The following is a 21,993-nucleotide window of genomic DNA, read 5'->3' as shown; positions in this document are numbered from 1 at the left end:
TTTCTAGGCCAGAAAATTAAACATGTACAACTGGCTGCAATTCTTTTTAAGTTATAGTCTTCCTAAAAATAACATACAATTTAAGTAACATCTTTTTAATCTTCTATCCCCCTATGTAGTAACTTCTAAAGATATACTGTAATATCCTCTAACACAATGATAATGTTTTAAAATATCGTTTTTATAAAGTTCACGAAATATGCTTACTTCAGGAAATATGTTACTTTTCAAATCCGGTTTTGTAGCTTATGACAAAATAAACACTCTAGTATCAAACACACAGGTGAACTAGATGTAATGAAAACTGTCTGTCTGTCTGTACAGCTGTTTTCTCACAGTGAAGGCAGACCAACTCCCACACACACAACTGCAGCTATCTTTACGACGTGCAAGAAGATCTCTTTCCCAAATCAAACTTTTCTATCTTGTTCTTCTCCTTTCAAAAAAAAAATCCTTTCAAAGTTAATGAGCATTCACCTTAATTTAAAATCTCCTATCACTTAGTCTAGCATATTGCACAAAATTTTTAAAAGATACATTATTATAACTTTGGAAACATTGCTTCACATTTCTAATTGATTATTCCTCTGCAGGAAAAATTCCTGCTGTCAAAAGCCATTACAAGAAGTGCAAATCATTTATTATGCTGAAATTTTAACTCAACACAGCCTTAATAACAGAATTTGAAGCGTTATCTTCAAATACTGCTTTAACTTAAAGAAATACCTCACTTTATATGTAATTAGCACACCAGTAAACCCAAGAACTCCAACGATCAGGTCTATTTTCACTGGAACACTTAGGAATTCTACTGCTTTAGATGTTAAGAAACAAAGAAGAGAGCAATAACGTACAGTTATAATCTGTACTTTCTACACCCGCCCCGCCCCCCAAATAATGCACTGCTGTCAACATCAAAACAACTTCTGTGATATAATCACCTTATAAATCCTTGAGAATCACGATAGGAAAAGCCTCCTAATAAAGGCGTTGAATAGGTGTTCAAAATTGCCTAATAAGGTTGTCCCTTGTTTATTTGACAGACATTTAGGTCCTTGTACTTCATTTCCTAGAGGAAGCAACATTTCCTATCAAAGGCTTTCTTCTCCCTGTAACACTTCCCCAAGTCAGCAATACAAGGATCTGAACGTTTTCCTTCTGTTGGGGGAAGCGTTGGGAACCTTGATACTGGATCAATCTTATGAAGCATCAAATAGTAACAAGAAAGATCAATCAGATTTTGTTGTGAGAGATAGGAGACAGATGAGAACTACACATTTTCTTTCTTTTAAAGAACCATCTCTGTCTCCAAAAGTTTGTTTCAGAAAAAAACCCCAAAAGACCTGCAGCCTGAGATCAAATTTTAAAGTTGAAGTTATAAGACAGGAAAATATCTGACTACATAATTTCAGAGACAAAGCCATTTCAGGGTATCAAGTCAGGCACACGCCTGCGTAGATCAAATGCTTGTCTCAGGCAGAGCCTCATGGGAAGCACAATGTCCACTGCATCTTCAATTAGGGCACAATGAGGAAAATCCTCAAGCCGAAAAGGCAAACCCTGTTCCCTGAAGTCGGCCGCTCCCTGCAGGTGTTAACTGAGCACCCACCGTGCATATGCACGTGGTCTAGCACACGGCTGAAGCAAGGCAGGATCGAAAACGCACCAGCAGCACCAAACTTCAAAATGAACAGCTAGCACGTGAAATACCCAAAATGCAAAACGTTGTCATTTAAATATGAAATTCTGTGGTACACTGTCAGAGTAACTTCCTTTCTTGTTTTTTCCCCCAATATATACTCCCCCACCCCCATCAGAAACAACCATGCTCATAGTGAGAAGTCAGAAGAGCAGAAGAGAAAAAGTATGAAAAGGAAACCAAAATCCCCTAATTCCCACCCTGCTAAGATACCCCAAACCACAGTACCCCAACACAATACCCTTTCCCATATTCCTAAACCTGGTGGGTACTTCCTACTCCTTTAAAATGTCTTCCATGACACCATCCCCTGCCCATCTCTAACTGCTCCTCAACCCTCGAGCCTCAGCTCACCCATAATTCCCCACTGCAGGTCTTCCCCAACCCCTAGGTGGGCTCGGGCGCCCTCCTCTGCGAGCACTGAGGACCCTGAGTGTCCCTCAACTAGATACAGGGCATCTGAAGAACCAACATAGAACTCTGCTTCTACACCACCAACTGCAGTGTTTTGACACATAGTGAAAGCTCAAAAGACTCAAATTCTAGCACTCGAGTATTCAGAAAATGCTTTAAGAAGGAGAACTTCAATTATACCTTGACAGACAGGTAACATAAGTGAGAAAAAGAAGAAACCATCAGTAAGCATTCCAAACACCATCCAGGACATCTATTTTAGAGGGGGCGGTCAAAGAAGGCCCATCTAAGGAGGTGATATGTGTACCAAGGCTTTGTCCCTGCCCTAAAAATGTAGAGCCAGAGAAACAGCTTTTCAGAAAGGGGAAGCAATCTGAAGAGGCAACAAGGTGGAAAAGATTTTGGCGCAATTCAGGAATCAAGATTAGACCAGTGAGGCTGAAGTTTAAATGTTAATCAAGAGGAAGCAAGACAGTTCCACGGTAGTTTTTTAATTATTTAAATTAAGGGAACCAAACAAACAAAGCTATAAAGAGGGAATACTATAGTATGGGATACTGATAGAGAATATAGGTCAGAGAAGTAGAGTGGAGCCAAAAAGCTGGTCAAAGCAGTTTTAGGTTGATACCACCAGAAATAAGGTACCATTAAAAACTTGTTATAAAAATAATCTGGCATGATATAATTATTCAAAAGATGGCAACCCTTTCAGAGGTGTAAAGTAATGCCTGAATACTATTCACCCGTTGCATGTATCAAAGACCCCCATATATGACACAGTCATAATATTATGTTCATTAACTTAAAAGTTAAGACCAAGAAACTACCCAATAGCACCTAAGTTATAAGGATTTTGAAATTTTACTTTAATTTGCATTAAGAAGAAATATAATATGGATGCATGGAGTTCCAATTTCATGCTTCTCAGTAAAACTTTTAAATATGCTAATTTTAAGCACTAAAGTACAACAAACAAATATGTGGAAAGTGGTTTCACTTGTAAGTCTGACTTTCTATGCTATTTAGTTCTAGGCTAAAACAGACTCTAGACACTGGTTCTAATTATGGATCAGCAGGCAAAAGAGTGATGCACGTGGCTGCCAGGTCCTTTTCATCCTTCCTAAAATGTCACATAAAAATATAACACTCAGCTGATGAAAAGAAATCTCTCTGGACCATACAAGATTAACAAGCCCAATTTAATTAACTTTCTCTGGCTTAATAACTACTAAATTTCTCCTTCCATTCACAGAAACAAAACTGAACAAAACAAACCAAAACCAACAATGGTTCTTGTCCATATACAGGTATAATAATGCCTGCCAAGTTTTATGATGCTCCTTAAACAGCATGTAGCTTGAGATTAGTGCGCACTCATCACTCACTCTTTTAATGCATCTTTGCTGAGTCCCTACTACATGCAGCAACTGCTGTAGGCACTGCGGAGAGAGTAGTGAAGAAAAGAACCTTATATAGATTGTGACAGGATCTGGAAAGAAGAAAACGGAGTACCAGGAGAGAAAATAATGTGCAGAATAATTTTGGGTGACCGGTCAAGGAAAGCGTCTCTGAGGATCTGACACGTAAGCTGTGATCTGAAGGATGAGCGAGAGTGAGAGAGCCGAAACAGCTTCAGGCAGGAGCAGTCACAGATATGAAGGTCCTGGAGGCCTTAAAAACTGAAAAATGTGAGTTGCTGGAGCAAAAAGACCGGAGGGAGACCGTCTTGAGATGGGGCTAGAAAGGCAGATAATGGAGAAATATAAGTGATGAACCACTCCTATGAATAAATAGTGCTTTTGTCGTGTTATTACTCAAGGTTATAGCCATCACAGTTTCTATTCATTTCAACCACATGGTCTTGTATAAAGAGAACAGATTTTGTGGCTAGCAAATAAAAACGACTCATTCTGCACAATGGTTCTGGAGAGCCTTCCAGAATCCTGCTTCAAGAAGAACAGTGAAAGCCGACCAGCTACCCTTTCCCTGGGACAAACAGGCTTATTAATTTCCATGACCAGTTAAAAATAAAAACAAAATTAAAAACTTTAATGTAAGATAAAGATTAGTGATTTTTACTTTTTTTACAACTCATTTGGCTTTCAAATACTCAGCAGGATATTTTCTTTCTGCTTGTAATCAGTTTTGTTTTCTGAATAAGAAATGCTGTTAAGATTTGTTTTCCATCCAGGGGTATTGTAAGCATAAATGTTTCAGTTCAATTCCGATGTAAAAAGTAAGATTCACATTGCTAGGCATTTCACTTATAATTCAAATAACTCCACTATTCATGGAAATTTCAAAAATCAAATATGCTTCTCTTTTAAATCCATTGACATCAATAATGAATAATCTAGAGATAAGACTTTTTTCTTTTTATTGTTGGAGCAGCATAAATTTTAAAACAAAAATTCTAAGCCTCATATAACAGTTCCTCTGAAACAGTTAATCACTAAACATCGGTATCCCAAAGGAATTAGAACTTGACAATTAAGCAAAACCTTTAATTATTTTTTAAAAAATGGGGGCTGGCCCCGTGGCCAAGTGGTTAAGTTCGCAAGCTCCGCTGCAGACGGCCCAGTGTTTCGTTGGTTCGAGTCCTGGGCGCGGACATGGCACTGCTCATCAGACCACGCTGAGGCGGCGTCCCACATGCCACAACGAGAAGAACCCACAACGAAGAATACACAACTATGTACCGGGGGGCTTTGGGGAGAAAAAGGAAACAATAAAATCTTTAAAAAAAAAAAAAATGAAAGTTACTATTCTTCTAGATCTTGAGCTTGCCAAGTCCAGAATAAACTGGCCTTCTCAAATTATCCACTAAATAGCCCTTCTATTTTATTACTGATTTTTTGTTTTCACGGCAAATGAGATCTTTAACTCTACATCCTGGAAAACCATATTAATCAAAATGTCCCCTTTGTACATTAAAATGAGCTCAAAAATTTGAAAACAAACTGTTAAGGATTGAATTAAGCTCTGTTCATAAAAGAACAGATGACATGGGGGAAAATCCAGCCCAAATGAGAACATCAGGACTCTGCACTTCTTTGCCCTTACTGACTTCATCTGGAGAATTACTTCTTACAACTCCACACGTAGAGGGGTACAGGAGACTTCCGGGTAGAAATTTTCTAAGGCTTTCACTCAGAATCCAAGAAACTATTTCTTACATAGTTGTAGACAGTCAGTGGTATCGCTCCAATGAAACAATGCTAAGAGCTCCTTAAACCAAGAAAAGAGCTGAAGGAAACATACATATATTTCTAGCAATTGAAGAGAAATCAGAAGATTCATATAACTAAATGGGGGAGGGGAGACTAAATCTTACCGACATCAGGTTTACTTACAATAAATTTTAGCACAAAATTCACTATGTAAGTTGATTACAAACCCCAAATGAGAAGGAAACAAAAAGGACTCACGTTAAAAAAACAAAGCACGTAACGTGCACAGGTCTTTTTCAAAAGCCTATTATTATCTTCTCTAAGTTTATACCAATTAAAGAAAGTTGCTTTTCAATTTTAACCACTACTACTACATGTCATGAGAGACTCTATATTCTTTAGAAATGCTGGAATCTTGAGGTCATCTATTGGACCTTTCACTGGAAGCTTTTCTTATTCACCAATTAAACGATGAATACATGCTCCCCCCAGAGCTGGGGAGTTGTACAAACTATGTAACATTTTGCAACTGAAGGACAGTCTGCGTCTTGCATATCACTTGTTAACCTCCATGAACTATCAGCACCAGTCATTTTTCAAGGCTCTTTATTTTTATTTTAATGGGTGAAAAGCAAATGTTTTTCCAAGATCTTCATATTACTTGTACAGATAAAAAGAAATATGTAATTCTACAAAGAATAACCTGGGAAGGGTTCATATACGAATTTATTTTCCTATGCTATGAACAGTTCTACAAACTAACTTCAGTCTGAAAAAAAAAAAGACCAACAATTTTGAAGTCTTTTCTCATAGAAAGTCTTTGTGAAACTGAAGAACTGAATTTTGAATTATGTGAAATAACTACTATCTCACAGTGAAGAAAATCTCTAGTAGAGCTGTGGGAAATTAAAAATAATCACCATAAAGAAAAACGAATGTGAGCTTACTAAAAAGGAGAGAGAAGATACTAGAAGAAACCTTACATGTTTAAACCAACTTGATTCTGAACTCCAACTAGAAATTTAAAATAGTGCTATGTAAAATTAAGTAAAAAAGTAATTTTACTCTAAGGCACACTGGCACCCAGAAAAACTTTTACGCTCTTAAAAATATACCCTGCTAGTTCCAGATGAACTTTCAACCAAATGCAGTAGATTGTTGATATATTAAAATACTTGGTGTACATTCTGCTTCTGTCCAAGCTTCGGTGACCTGCAGTGAATTGGAAACTTCCTAAAATAACATCTCATTAAAGTTCTTTACAGTAGTTTGAGATTGTAATACAGCAAATAAAGTCCTGCTCTCATCTTGTTTACTTGCCATCTGTCTCTCCCTTAATATCCAGTACTGAACAGGCTAAAAGAATTCTAGTTATTTTAATCCCACATAAATGACAGTTTACAATACATACACACAAAGAAGAATTTAACTTGCTGCTGGAATAATGACATATATATGGAGAGGAAGTAAATAAAGAGCAGTCACATAATGGAAAGTTATCAGGGACACAACATCTACACTGATCTTTACACGTAATGGTCACCTTGGGTGACTAAAGGAAAACACTGTTTGCCTTTTGAGTCCCATCTGTAAAGCTTCGCTTCCCAACCTTAAAGTCATGTCAAAGATGTACCAGGACCACCATATTGCACAACTCCTTGGAGGCCTATTTCTCTTAGGAAACAGTAAAAGGGTCAAGACAGATCTCGGCCACCTTCTCTTCACAAACGGTTCCTGAAATAAGAAGACCAATTCCATCAATTCCAGGATCCCCCATCCTCTTTCAGACAGAGGTCTCAAAGACTTCCTCATCCCCAAACAAAACAATCTATCAGGGTTATGTGTGTCTAAAAGCACTTCCCAGCAAACGAAATGTGGATTTGGGAGCAGCCCCAATCTTCCCATAATAAATAAAATTAAATTTTATTATGTAAGAAGAACTATCAGGATAAATTGAAAAGAACAACTCAAGGACGTTCCCAAACTAGTCTGGGGAAATACCATGAACACACCGCAAACGCAAAACGAAACAAAAGAGTATACCTCTTAAGGATCGGTTTTGATCTCCACAGTTATAAGAAGAGAAAAACTATTTGGCAAATATTTTTAGGCAAGTTTCAGTACTAAAATATGGCCTAAGAAATGGATGGAGCACGGCCAATCAAAATGGTAAAGTTGAGATTACTGACATCCCACATTAGTTAACTTACAAAAACACACAAAACCACCCCCACTTTGGTACAGTGAGTCAAAATAAACTGCTGACAAATCCTAACAGCTATGTGAGGGGGCGCAACAATAACACACAGTGAGAACACACATGCCTCTGTTTTCCTTCAAAGTCTGTTTCTAAGTCTGCACAGTTGATGTAAGAGAACGGCAATTCCTTTCTTTAGAAGTCCTGTCTACATGTTCACAATGTCTCAGATGTCCCTCGAGCTGGGATACTCATCCCACAAAAACACAAAAAAGCAGCATATATGGCAAGAATACCCGATCCAAATGTCTAACCCTGCCTTTTAAAAGGAAAGAAAAAGAGATGGCAGTTAAATACACAAATAGCTAAAATCTGAAAACTGATTTTCAAGTTTGAAAATCCTTATCTATAACAGGGAACTCCATCAATAAGAACACAAGATGATTACCATACTAAGACTTTTTTCACCTGTGCACATGTATTGACGCGCTCCCTGAAGAGCGTAAAGCCGTGCGATGACCCTATGCTGCACAGCAAGCTATAAAGAAGACGGAGCACTTCTGCCAACAATATATACCAAACGAAACTGGACTATTCATGTCGAAAGCATAGGTTTGGGAGGATTCCCCAGTTGCTGAAAAGTCCTGTGTGTTTAGAGTCATAAATACAACATAGCACAGAAACAAAAACCGTCTTTGAAGAAATGTTAAAATAAGAATAAGAGGAAGTGAAAACACTCATAAGAGCTCAGAGGGAGAACTAGCCAGTCAGTAGGAAGGCCATGAAGTAGGCTCACTGCCATGTGCGGTCTGTGGGAACAGGCGGAATGGGTCTTTCAGGGATTCATCTCACAGGTGCAAAGGGGAGTTACTAGGACACGCCATTAAGCAAGTGCTTCCAACCACAGTAACTTCACCAACTTTATCCAAAAGGGTAACTACATTAAAGATATTGTATATACACAAGGAATTCAAAATTGTCTTAAAAGATAATCTATAATAAATAACAATGGTGTTACAATGCTTATGGACCTTTCCTCCTTCTAAAATCAATGGCGTCCACTGCCAGCTCTGCAGGAGCTGACATTAAGAGGTTACCTACAATTCTAAAAGCAAGCCTTTGGACACCTCACAGGACACCTCCCAATGTGACATTTTCACTTTTTCCTGTTTCCAGGCCCCAGTAGCTCATAATCAAGGAATACATCAGGATGTTCAAATGATCCTACAGTAATTCTACAGAAAAAAATCATAGTTTTTTCATGAGTGTTTGCCAACTGTGAAGCACTGTTCTGGATACCTTGGGAGACACAAAGGAGAAGAAGTGATTTTTGCCTTCAGAGAATTTATAATGAGGGCCTGCCCCATGGCCAAGTGTTTAAGTTCTCGCGCTCTGCTTCAGCTGCCCAGGGGTTCGCCAGTTTGGATCCTCGGCACGGACACGGCACCACTCGTCAAGCCATGCTAAGGCGGCGTCCCACACACCACAACCAGAGGCACTCACGACTAGAATATACAACTATGTACGGGGGAGCTTTGGGGAGAAGAGGGGAAAAAGAAAAAGAAGAAGATTGGCAACAGATGTTAGCTCAGGTGTCAATCTTTAAAAAAAATACCTTATAATGAGACACCTAAGATAACCAGATTCGTCACCATTTTAAAAAGAGACCAATATTTGACAATATATCACTAAGTGCCACATGAAAGGCCTTGATAAATGCTACAGTTGGAGGAAAAAGAGACATTTTGTAATAAGAAAGAGGATCCGCATAAACGGGGGAGACAGGAAGGGAAGGAGAAATGGCAGGATTTCGGGCTGGCATGCAAAGATAAACTCTAAAGGTAGTGATTGGGCCAATCTAAAAAGAATATAAAAAGATAATTTCAATTCTTCTTTTCCAACAAAATTCCTTCAAAGGCATTACAGAAACTTATCTTTCTTGGAGCTCCTTTAAAATGACTCACACTAGGGAGAGGATCCCTACAGAGCTGATGAAAGAAGTGTATTCGAGTGAAGAGTTCTGAGCAGACGCAGGATTCCAGTCCCACCCGAGCCACCTCAGCGGCCCCTGGGAACTGTGTACACAAAGTGAGACGATTTGACTCATGGGGATTCTGAGAGCAGGCAGGGTATCAGAAATAGGTAGGGCACTTTTAAAAAATGTGTATACTCGGATCCCAACTGGTAAAGACAGAAGTACTGAGTGAAGTCAGGGATCTGTACTTCATCATTCCAGGGGACAGACTGCATTATCTGGCCCGCGGACTGTGAAGGGAAACCACTAGATAAGATCACTGCGAAAGACCTTAGTGACATATCTGGTGTTAAAAAAAAAAAACTATAAAAAAGCGTAAATTTATTGCACTTTAAAATGATCATATACATGAGAATACTGAGACAAGACAGGAAATAGGGGTCTAACGGGGTTTTAGCTCTCAATCGCCAAACACCTGTCATTACCATTTTATTGCCCTTAGAAGATCACCATGATCAGTGAGTCATATGGCATCACTGAAAAAAAGGGGAGAAAAGGAAACGAAAAGGAAGAAAATGCTTGTCTAAAAATGCCAGGTTTCTAAGACTGCCGTAGGAGAGGGTCTCAATAGTGCAGGGGTCAGTAAACTTTCTCAGTAAAGGCCCAGACAGTAAATGTTTTCAGTTTTGTGAGCCATATACTCTGTGGCAATACTCCCTTCTGTCACTGTAGCCATACGATGGGCACGTCCACGAGCCACTGACATTTTATTTACGGCAAGAGGCGCCGGTTGACCAGGTAGTGATAAAGTGGAAAACAGCACTGTAACCGATTACCAATTTCAAGACTTCATTTACTTTATAAAAACATAACTCTTACATATCCAATTGTCAGGAGGACAAACTAAAATTGTAATTATACAGGAAAAAAATCACAAAAAATTCATTAAGGAGAATTTTTTTGTTTCTTAGAACTTGAATCCATGCAAACCTACTTTAATCAGATAAATGAGACTCGCCTGACCAGAATTGAGATCTTCAGTCAAATTAAAGTTGTCTGAAATTTCTGGAAAAAGAATGAACTTGACAGCTCAACATGCTGTCACAATCATAGAAAATCAACATACCCCATAAAAACCCTTTACAACAAAAACTGAAGTGTTTGCAGCATCTGTAAAAGGAGTTCACATTTTCATTAATATATTTCAGGAAAAATATTTAGGTAACCTTTCCTATTTCCTTAAAGGGAAAAAAATAAAAACTTTGTTCATCTAGAGAAATGAAAAGCTTTAAGAAGTCACAGGCAACATTTCTTACACACACACATAGAAATATGTATACAAAAAGGCATGCTTGAGAAATGAAGCTTTAAACTGTCCTAAATTTAACTAATAATATAAGCTGTCTCGTAAAAAAAAAAAAAAAGCTGCATTTACTGACCATTTGACATACAACATTAATACTGGTTTAATGAAGATGAGAAAACACCTCATTTTCACAAGTATAAAATGTGCTAATTGTTCAAATGAGTGCTCCTGAAACAAAGCTGAAAGCGTTTACAATGCTGATACCCCTCAGATGCCAACAGCTGCGGGCTCACATTCGCCAACTGGTAATGAGACAGCATTTAGAAATACATCACATGCGAATGTATACAACTCCTGTCAAGCCATGTAACCTCCAGTCAATTTAGCTGCTCCAGATTGAAAATGGAATTAGAATACTTATCACTCATTTCTGAGGGATAGACACTGATAACAAAAATAAATATTTCTTTAAAAACATAATTTCAATCTTCCTTACCTACTAAAACTAATTATTTGCTTTCAATTATTTGGGTCTAAACAAAAGTTTACATTAGTCAACGTTTAAAAGAGAATGAGGTATTATTCAATGAAAAAAGAAAACAATTGTTTTCTCTTTTAAAGGATGAGTTTTTAGATAAAACTGTCTCAATTTTTGGATTCCTTCTTGCATTTTTAAATATTTTTTTCCTAGAAAGCCAACAAGAATAGGAAAAACTTCCACTAAAAAGTTCTCACTATTGTGCTGGATGTCAGATTTCTTCAGGACTAAAACGACCTAAGAGAAATCTGGAGGCAGCAAGTCGGGTGGAAAGGTTCCAGGACGGCTTTTTGATCATAATAAAAAGCGGACAGAAATATGTGGTGCTGCCCTTCTGTCCTCAGTCTCGTAGCCTTAAAAACGATGGAGCTGCAGCAGGAATTCCCCAACTATGAGGCGACCAGAATGAGGACAGACTCAACACACTAAGGAAGGAGACTACAAAGCCAGAAGGAGCTTGGGTCTCTAACCACATTGTTGAGAAACACAGACCTCTTATATGTAAACTACAGTTGATGGGGCATTGTCACTTTTATCCAACACATTCCTGATTGATGCAACTTATGTATTCAATCTATGTTGACAGAACACTTTTAAAATTCTACTATTCAAAATTTAGATTAATACTTTAAGCCAAGACTTGGGAAACTAGAGGCCCACAGGGCAAATTTAGTCTTCCACATGTTTCTGTACATAAAGTTTTATCAGAACACAATCATTTCAATTCACTGACATATTGTCTGTGTCTGCTTCCCTGCTATAAAGGCAGAGCTGAGGAGTTGCCAGAGACCATCTGGCAAAGTCTAAAATATTTACTATCTAGCTCTCTACAGCTTGCTGACCCCTGCTTTAAGCTACTCAACATGACATCTTTTGAAACAATTACTACTCTTGTCTTAACTAAAATCCTTCAACTGATTCTCTAAAATCTTAATTTGGAATCATACTTATAATACCTTATATCTTAATATTAAAGACACAAAGGGAACGTGAAGTAGCCTTCACTATGTCACCAACATGGAAAACACCTCCCTTCTCTTTTTTTAATTTGCAATACAGAAAACTTTGTAAACAGATTTAATGATGATGATGTAAGTCATAATTAACTATTTTAATTAATCCTCCAGAGTTTATCACAAAATAAAAGAATAAAACAGGGATTCTTAATCAAGGATAAGCAGAGCTATTAATATTCTAAGTTTTAATTAAATATACATATTTATAGTACTAATAATTTCTAAAGAGAGATGACATTTTATACTTCGAAATCAGTAAGAATGTCTGTTATAAGAAGGTACTTATAAATTCACTTATGTTGATGTATATGAAAATTTTCTTACCAATAAAAGTTGAATTCAACACACTTTTCAATACAGTCACGTGCAGCATAACAACATTTCGGTCAACAACAGACCACATATACGACAGTGGTCCCATAAGACTAATACCATATAGCCTAAGTGTACAGCAGGCTCTGCCATCTAGGTTTGTGCAAATACACCCTACAATATTCACACGACAAAATCATCTAACAACGCATTTCTCAGAACGTATCTCTGTCACTGACATGTCTGTATATCCACAGAAATTAATCAATAAATTAATTCACCATGCTTTTTATTACAAATCCAAAAAAACTACAAAAATTATTTGAGCTACAAGGCCCTTAAAAAATAATTTTAAGTAATTTTGTTTGGCATTTTCTTCTACCATGCAGTTTTTCACACTTAGGTCATACACTCTAACGAGTTTCAATTGTCTTCCCCTCCTTAGTATAAATTTCACACTGCCACATTTGGTCACTGTTATGGGTTGAATTGTGTCCCCTAAAAACATATATTGAAATCCTAACCTCAACCCTACCTGTCAATGTGACCTTATTTGGAAATAGAGTCTTTGGAGACGTAATAAAGTTAAGATGGGGTCATTAGGCTGGGCCCCAATCCAATGTGACTGGTGTTCTTGTAAGAAGAGGGAAATCTGGATACACACAGAGGAGGACACCACGTGATGACAGAAGCAGAGACATAAGTTATGCTGCCACAAGCCAAGGAATGCCTGGGGCTCCCAGAAGCTCAGAGAGTCATGGAAGCTTCCTGCCCTAGGGGATTTGACGGAGCATGGCCCTGGTGACACCTTGATTTCAGACTTCTAGGCTCCAGAACTGTGAGAGAATCAACTTAAACAACTTAAACTGTTGTTCAAGGCACTCAGTTGGTGGTATTTTGTTACAGCAGCCCTAGGAGACCAACACAGTCACAGGTCTAGGATTACACGTGGTTACAGGATCACATTATCAGATGATCAAAGTGACATATTTCAATATATGTGTCTAAATTATCTTTCTGTTTAATCTGTTCCTCAATGGCTCAACCAAAAATGACAGGCAACCTCAATCTTTCTTTATTATCTGAATCTATAATTGGGTACTTTTTGTAATGACCTCATATGTGCCTCCTGCTATAATTAGCACATTTATAAACAACTGACGTATAAATACAAACTCCAACAAGAACTCATGCTCTAACAATAATGAGCTTCAAGAGACAAAAGATTAACATTAAAAATGGATTTAGAAAACTGAGTATTTCCAAAGCACTTTATTTCAAAACAGTCAGACATGAGTACCATTTTATGAACTACCCAATTAGTGCTGGATGCTAATCTGTTTGGATTCCCAGAAACTCCACTTCTTTGTTAAATTACTTGAGGAAAAAAAAAAAAAGCAGGTTCTTGGGCTAGATTTCCAAAGACTCCTCAGGCTATAGGATTATCACTGCAGCCTGCCTGTTTTATAAACAAACTTCAATTTAGTTTTGTAAGAAATTGCCACAGGAGCTTTCTTTAACTAAATAACAAATCGGCCACTTGAAAGACATCATTCATGAACCTTCTTGGTGGGAGTATTGTTATTATGAAACTAAAAACAGGCATTCTTTCTTGAGTGCTTCTGGATTTTAATTATCAAATTTGAATGTCACCAGATATTTACTGAAAAGAAAACATCAATTTTAATAAGCTGCCTTAAGACTGAAAACATAAAAGGTATTCAACCAGAAAGCCAAGTTCACTCCAGTCTTGTGAGTCAGCTTACCATCTTATAATACAACTGTTATCACTCTCAGGAATTTATAAACATTTAATAAACTCTAAACCGCAGGGAAAAAAATTCTGCAATTTTAAAATCAAAATATGATGTGTGTATAATATAGTTTGACTTGGAAGGAATCTAAATAAATTGCAATAAAATTTTTAATAGCTAATAAACCAGGAGTTAAGGGCTGAATGGCATTAACACAGGGCTGGAAAAAGCATAAATAAAATAAGCGGCAAATAAATAGATTATATGTAAACATTTTATTTAAAATTTAAGAACAGTTCATTTAGTTTCAAGTTATATCTGAATAATTTTTTCTTTTGTAATTTGAAAATGTACCGCAAAGAAGAAGTTGCTAGAGAAACTCCTTTCACTTTTCACTTATATGAAAATCACCAAGAAAATTACTCTATAGCTAGTTAGCAAAACAGCATGGATATAGTGAGCCATGAAGTCCTTGACAGTCAAAGATGCATCCCGCAAGCTCTCACCTGCCCACTCTAACAGACTTCCTTTGTTTAACATTGAAAACGTTTGTCTAAATAACTTTCTTGTGGCCTCTACTTCCATGGTGTGTTAAAGAAATAAGCCTTTTCATTTCCAAACTTGAGAAAAATTATATTCACATCTCTCAGAGGCGGGAAATATGAATGAAAGCATTCTTATCAAGACTAAATAAACTTTTTATTCATTTATGATGTGTCAGTCTCAGTAAGATGTTCAAGTTTCTAAAGAAAATTCCATTTCCTACCTGACAGACACACTTCTACTTAAAAAGACTGACTACTGTTTGTCCTCTGAAGTCAAGTTACTTATCACTTTAAAATGACAGAAATTAATCTTTTCATTCCTGTAGACTTCCAACAAAAAGGAAAAAAATGCCTAGAATGCAAATAGAGAAAAAAAACTAAATAGCAATTGAGTATATTTCTAATACTTGTGTTCAAAAAAGATCAGTAACTTATTTTGACTTATTTAAAAGTCATCTTGTTTCTACTTGCAACTTGTCCCTTGTCCTCTTGAAACGCTAACTGAAACTTTTACCATTAAATAAAAAAGAAAAATAGGAAGACTAGGTTAATTTTGTAAACGTAAAATTATTTCTAAAAAAGAGTATAAACCATTCCCTCTCGTGCATCAATAAATAAGATATTCCATGGAATAAATGGAATGCATTCAATGCAGTACAAATTATTTATAAAAGACATAACTTCCCTAAGATGAACTCTCCTGCAAATGATCATTGTAATAAAAACAATATTTGTACTAGAAACTACTACTGGATTTGAAAAATTATTTAATAGACTGATGTAACAGTAGCATTTAGTCTAAAACAAACTACATCTTCATTGTATGATGCTGAAATGTCTGAGTCAAAAAAATATTGTGAATATCTAGAAAATAATTTAAAGACTGAAAACACATAGACTGGAGTCAGGAAACCAATCAAAGTTACAGAGAACACTTGGAGCAGAAATGGCATCAGACCACGAGATCCTTACTTGGTGAAACAGCACTCTGCCCTCATTTCCTTCTAACAATGTACAGAGCCACCTATGAGAAAATGTGGAACTTACTGTGGCATTATAAACAAGGCCACGAACCTGTGAAATCAAGTAATAATTAAAATTATCACATAAAGCCCAAACTTGGCATACAGGTCAATCTCTTTATATGGGTAAACTGAAAACCCATGATGAATTTCAAAACTACTTCCATAACCACGTAATCAACATGTACTTGTGTTTACAAAAATGTAAACATTTAAATTAATACAACATTACTCTTTGGTCCCAGCAATGCTGTCATCCAGGGGTATGAGGACAGCAAGCAGGCTTGTTTGCGCAGTGTGTTTCATTGCTGCTTTCATTCTTGTTACTGTTGCAGCTAATGTTGTCTGGATTCAACTTTTAAACCAACCATGTATATTTAATGTATCAGTTCCAAAATGTTCTTGGTACACTATCTCACAAATTACACAAAGGGAGACAGCAAGCACAGTGATTTGTGGTCCCTTAAGGGGAAAGGCACTTTATTAATGTAGCAGGTTATACATTTTTCTTTGTTCAGCCAAATGGTCAATGGAGAAAGAAGATTTTTGCCTGATGCTTCCGAAGGATTTTAAATAAAGGCTAGGCTAGCACCTTGTAGGACTAATTTTTCTATGTATGTCAAAATACTTTTTTAAAAGTCTTAACTGGAATGAATATTATTACAAAAGCTATTTAAACTATGAGTTGTTTTCTACAATGCATGTGCATAAGGAGTGGTCCAGGGGCTTTGAAATGGCATTAATAATATGACAACATCGATGAATTACTCTCTGGCATGAACTTTTTCAAAGCCTTTATTTTCTTCACAGCTAGGTCATCAAATGCAAAGCTCTTTTTCCACCTCGGTTGCCTCTGGTTTTGTTTCAGCGGTTGTAAACCAGAGTGTGGGAGGGAAAATTGGGTCTTAGCACTCTGGTTCACTGAAGCGGTTCTAAAATATGGAAAATCTGAATATCCCTGGGCCACCACCTCTGGGTATTCTCAAAAACACAGTGTCCAATCCCAGGCTTCACCGAACAGGTGATTAGTACATAATTTCTTCTATGGAAGAGTCAATTTTACTATTGAAATGGTCAAAGCATGAAAGTGCTAGTCAAACTGCTCAAGAAAGGTGAGATGTACAATCCTGTCAACTGTCCATTTGTCAGCTGTAACTACCTTCACACCCATTTAGACTTTTGTCAGGAAAACTTTAAGAAATCTGATAAATGTTTCTCCTCTTCTCTGCGCTTGAAACTATAAATTCTCCCTTCTCTACATGATCCCCAACCCCACTCCACACATACACATGAACACCTGATGCATGCCAGAAGTCAATGAATTACTCTTCCTAGCAATACCAGCTCAGAACAGTCAAGACACTCAGCTGGAAAAGCACCAACTCAGTGTGAGGTTCACTTGTTTGTAAGGGAAAATAAAAAACCCAAAAACTCAGGACAAGTGGTACTAGAGAAGCAAGAGGTTTACTGTAAAAGTCAAGTGGGGCACGCGCTGGCCTCTCCCAGAAATCATCATTCCACCCATTCGCAAAATAAGAGGCTTGCCCTATGCCCTCTGTACCTATTTCAGTAGCAAATAAATTTATCTAACTATAATTTCCAATCTCTCGCCTTCTACACAGGAAATACATTGTGCGCCATGTGTTATATTTATTTTTTTCTATTTGTTATTATATTTACCATATTTATGTGAAATTGCTTTAAAAATTCAGGCTACTCACATTTTAGGAATCAACTAAAACAGAGCTAGTTCAAAACTGATAACCAAATTTTCCCCATTTGCCCTTACATTTAAAACAAATCCACAAAGAAGTTTATTTTTGACACAACAGAAACATTAAAATAAACATTTTGATTCACAAACTCATCCAGCACAGTTTTCTTCAATAAAGTACATAACCACTCGGGGCAATGCTGGTTTAGTCACTGAACTTCAAATTACTATTTCTGCTATTCCTGTCCCCTTTACTTTTAACTTAATAATACAATGTCCCTACGGACATTATTTGCAGAACCAAAAAAAGACTGATCAGAGAATTTATAATATTCTCAATAATCAGTGTCATACAGGTTAGATAAGTCATTCTGCCACATACAGTACTCTTTTGTCTAACAGCCATGAGAACATTCTAAGAAGTTTCTTTTATATTCTGCTGAGCAAAATGCCCCAGAGCTCCATGTACAATGGCACACTTTAGCCTCAGTTTGGATATGAAATCCTAGTGGGAACCTGGAAATGAATGTGTAAAAATATATTACTACCAAAAGAAACATAAATTAAAAATCTACGTCCTTGTTACAGTGCATCAAGAATGGTACATTATGATGAATTATTATTAAACATGTATCAAATGTAAGTTTTGCATAAGTACAGCTAGTCACAGAACACAGAACATTTTCTCTTCCATCAGAAAATAGAACACGGATGACAGTAAAATTCAATGAGGAATATGCTCTACCAGTATAGAAACTAATAAACTTTGTCACAGGGTTGAATTTAGGAGAGTGAAAAAATTTACTTGAACACCTAAAACAGACTTTACAGAGCTGCTTCAAGGTGATCAGTGAGCATCATGCAATCTATCATTATCTATGGAAATCTACGTGCAATCAACCAAAATTTACAGAGATTCCCCCATGATATGCTCCCACATAAAAAGCCAAAAAATATCAAAATTTATAAATAAAATGGTAATTACACAAACATTTCAAGTTTCTAAAGCAGACAGTGATAGTGGGATACAAGTTTACCATAGCACATATTACTGCATCTAATTAAAACACTGTATCCACTCAAATTCCTAGACCTATAAGTCACACACCTCTCACTGTTTGGATAACCTAAAAAATAAAATTTAAAAGATTACTTTGTTGAATCAGGAAGAATTTCAGGGCTACTAAGTTTCAGTAAGAAGTATAAAGACATCTATAAAACAACTTAGTTTTACCAGATCAATGGTAGAACGACAAAGTGAAAACATAATTTTAAACATAAACATCTGACTTCGCATAACCTTGGCCATTTTGGAAAGGTTTGTAAGAACAAACAATCACTATGATATTTCTCCAGCTCACTTCTGGTACCTGGTGGCAATTCAAATTCCCCTTGGCAGTCCTGGAGAGAGTCTCAGAGCTTTAAAGCTAAAAGGCAACTGGAAGATTCACCACCCTCAAGATGTGTAAACTGTGGTCCAAGAACATTAAGTGATGAGCCCACAGTCACATAATCGGTTAGACTCCTAGGATTACGTGAAGGTGCATCACTAATTTCGAGGGTAAATAATAAATAAGTAAACATTTTACATTTGGCAGAGGGTTTTCTATGTTTGAATTTGATGGTTTTACTCACTCTGGCTACTTGTTTAGCTGGTATTTACAGACAACTTCAGACGTCACATACCTACATAACTGAATTTTCTATTATGCAATTCTATGGTTTATTAGACTAAGCCAGATTAGTTTTTCTGACCCGAAAGGAACATTAGAGGTCTCTTAGAGGTTTTCCTATATGTAAGGAAACCATAATTCAGAAAGGTTAAGTGTCTTAAACTAAAATTCAACTTAACTATGTTAAGACATTATACATTTTAATTAATATTTGCTTTCCAATTTGGAAATCTAAATTGACTCCTATCAGTGAATATTCTAGATATATTTAATATATCCCAGAAATGGAAAACTCTATTATTTTCTTTATTTGGTTTAAGATAGATGATGAAATTTAACATTGAAATAGCCAAACAACAAACTTTAATGATGAGTCTCTAAGTCAAAAGGCTATAAAATGAGGATTCAGTTGATGTCACTTCAGTATTTGCCACCCCAGTCCAGTTCTCACTTAGTAGTCAGTTAAAGTATGGGAACTGAAACTACACCACCACCCACATCTACACCCCGCCCCCAACACGCACACACATCCAATCAAGACTGTGTCTTAAAGACTCTGTCTCCAGTACCAAATGCTGGTGAATACAGAGCAACAGGAACTCTCATCCATTGCTGAAGGGCACGCAAAACAGTGCGGCCACTTGAGAAGACAGTCTTGGAGTTTCTTACAAAGCTAAACATAGGCTTACCACAAGATCCAGCAATCAGGCTCTGAGGTATTTACACAAATGAGCTGAAGGCTTATGTCCGCACAAAAACCTGCTTCTGAATAGTTACAGCAGCTTTACACATAACTGCCAAAAATTCGAAGCAACCAGGATATCCTTCAACAGGTGAATGGACAAACAAACTGCAGTACAGCCACATAATGGAGTATTATTCAGGGATAAAAAGAAATGAGCTATCAAGCAATGGAAAGACATGGGGGAACCTTAAATGCACATTGTTAAGTGAAAGGAGCCAGTCTGAAATAGTTACATATTATATGATTTCAACTATATGACATTCTGAAGAAGGCAAAACTGCAGAGAGTAAAAGATGAGTGGTTGTCAGGGGTTCAGGAAGTGTGTGGTGGGCGTCAGGGCATTGGGAAGCAATGAGCAGGTGGAGAACAGGGCATTTTCAGGGCAGTGAAACTAATCTATATGATACTCTAATGGTAGATACATGACATTATAAATTTTCAAAACCCACAGAACTGTGCAACACAAAGAGTGAACCTGAATATAAACTATGAACTTTAGTTAATACCATGTCAATATTGGTTCATCAATTGTAACAAATGTACCACACTATGCAAGATACTAATAACAGGAGAAACTGCATAGGGGCGTGGGGATATGTGGGAACTCTGTACTTTCTGAGTAATTTTTCTAAAAACCTAAAACTGCCCTAAAATATAAAGTCTATTAAAAAGAAAAGAACACTGTCTCATGAACTGGCTACTATCATAAAGAAATTTACGTAAAACTACAAGGTTTAAAGAATGTGAAAAGTGAATACATAAATGTAATGACATGTCCCCCAAAACAAATACAAAGTGACATTTGTGCTAACCATGAAGCAAAAAGCAACAGAGGGGCCAGCTCAGTGGCGTAGTGGTTAAGTTCGCGCATCTCTGCTTCAGAGGCCCAGCGTTCATGAGTTCGGATCCTGGGTTCAGACCTACACACCGCTCATCAGCCATGCTGTGGCGGCATCCCACATACGGAACAGAGGAAGATTGGCACAGATGTTAGTTCAGCAACAATCTTCCTCAAGCAAAAAGAGGAAAATTGGCAACAGGTGTTAGCTCAGGGCTGATCTTCCTCACCAAAAACAAATTTAAAAATTAAAAAATAAATATTTTTTTTAAAAAGCAACAATAAATGACCTTAACACTAAGAAAAATAAAATCTGAAATATTCTTACCTGTCCTGTGATTGTTCTTCGTACATCCTCTCCTTGCCTTCTTTAAAGAGTCTTATTGCCCGCTTGGACTTTTTCATTAGACTATCAATGTAGATTTTAAAATATTCATTCTCACTGAGTTGGGCAAGTTTCTGGTTGTCATCATATTTACTCAATATAAGTCGCAAATGCTGATATGTATCAGGTAAAATATCAAGTATATATGGTGGGCTATTTTTCAACTGAAGTTTGGGATTTTGGCACAGTCTGACCTAAAAACAAAGACAGAAATAAAATACTTTCATATGAACCATAATAATTTCTTTCATAGAAAAATCATAAATTTATGAAACTATGTATTATTTCTTTAGTTTCCATAATATAAATTTTGATCTAAAAATTACTATCTCCATCTACAAAGAACTGGTAAATATTCATGTCTTAATATAATTAGATACTGTTTTCTTCTCCTGCCATTCAGTTTTTTGTGTGTCATACCTTTACTTTCAACTCCTAAAGTTTTCATTCTTTCTTCTGTCCCATTGTTTGTGGCTTAACAGAACTCCAGTGTGCTAATTACTGTATGCCAATAATAGTCTCTTTCTAAAACAAAAATGAGGAAATAGGCCTCTTCTGCTGGCAACCAATGTCTCATGTTTAGTTATAATTTTACTGCACTGAACACCCAGCTAAAGCTCTTTCACATATTTTAATTACTGTTTTGGTCTACTGTTCCTGAACCCCGAGGAGAATGAAACAGAGGTGCAA

At 36.7% G+C, this 21,993-nt stretch overlaps 1 protein-coding gene across 6 annotated transcripts in view; it reads right to left on the bottom strand.

Moving 5' to 3' along the window:
• The window catches only part of CBLB (Cbl proto-oncogene B), a 194,880-nt gene that overhangs the window by 157,371 nt on the left and 15,516 nt on the right, over window positions 1–21,993 (bottom strand). For all 6 annotated transcript variants that reach the window (XM_023623831.2, XM_023623832.2, XM_023623833.2 and 3 more), the window contains exon 3: window positions 21,247–21,497. In XM_023623831.2, coding sequence (XP_023479599.2) covers window positions 21,247–21,497 — 251 coding nt within the window. The remainder of the gene's footprint in view (window positions 1–21,246; window positions 21,498–21,993) is intronic.

This window comes from Equus caballus, chromosome 19 (genome assembly GCF_041296265.1).
Source record: "Equus caballus isolate H_3958 breed thoroughbred chromosome 19, TB-T2T, whole genome shotgun sequence".
Classification (NCBI taxonomy): Eukaryota; Metazoa; Chordata; class Mammalia; order Perissodactyla; family Equidae; genus Equus; species Equus caballus.
This window is presented reverse-complemented; position numbering and strand designations above follow the sequence as displayed.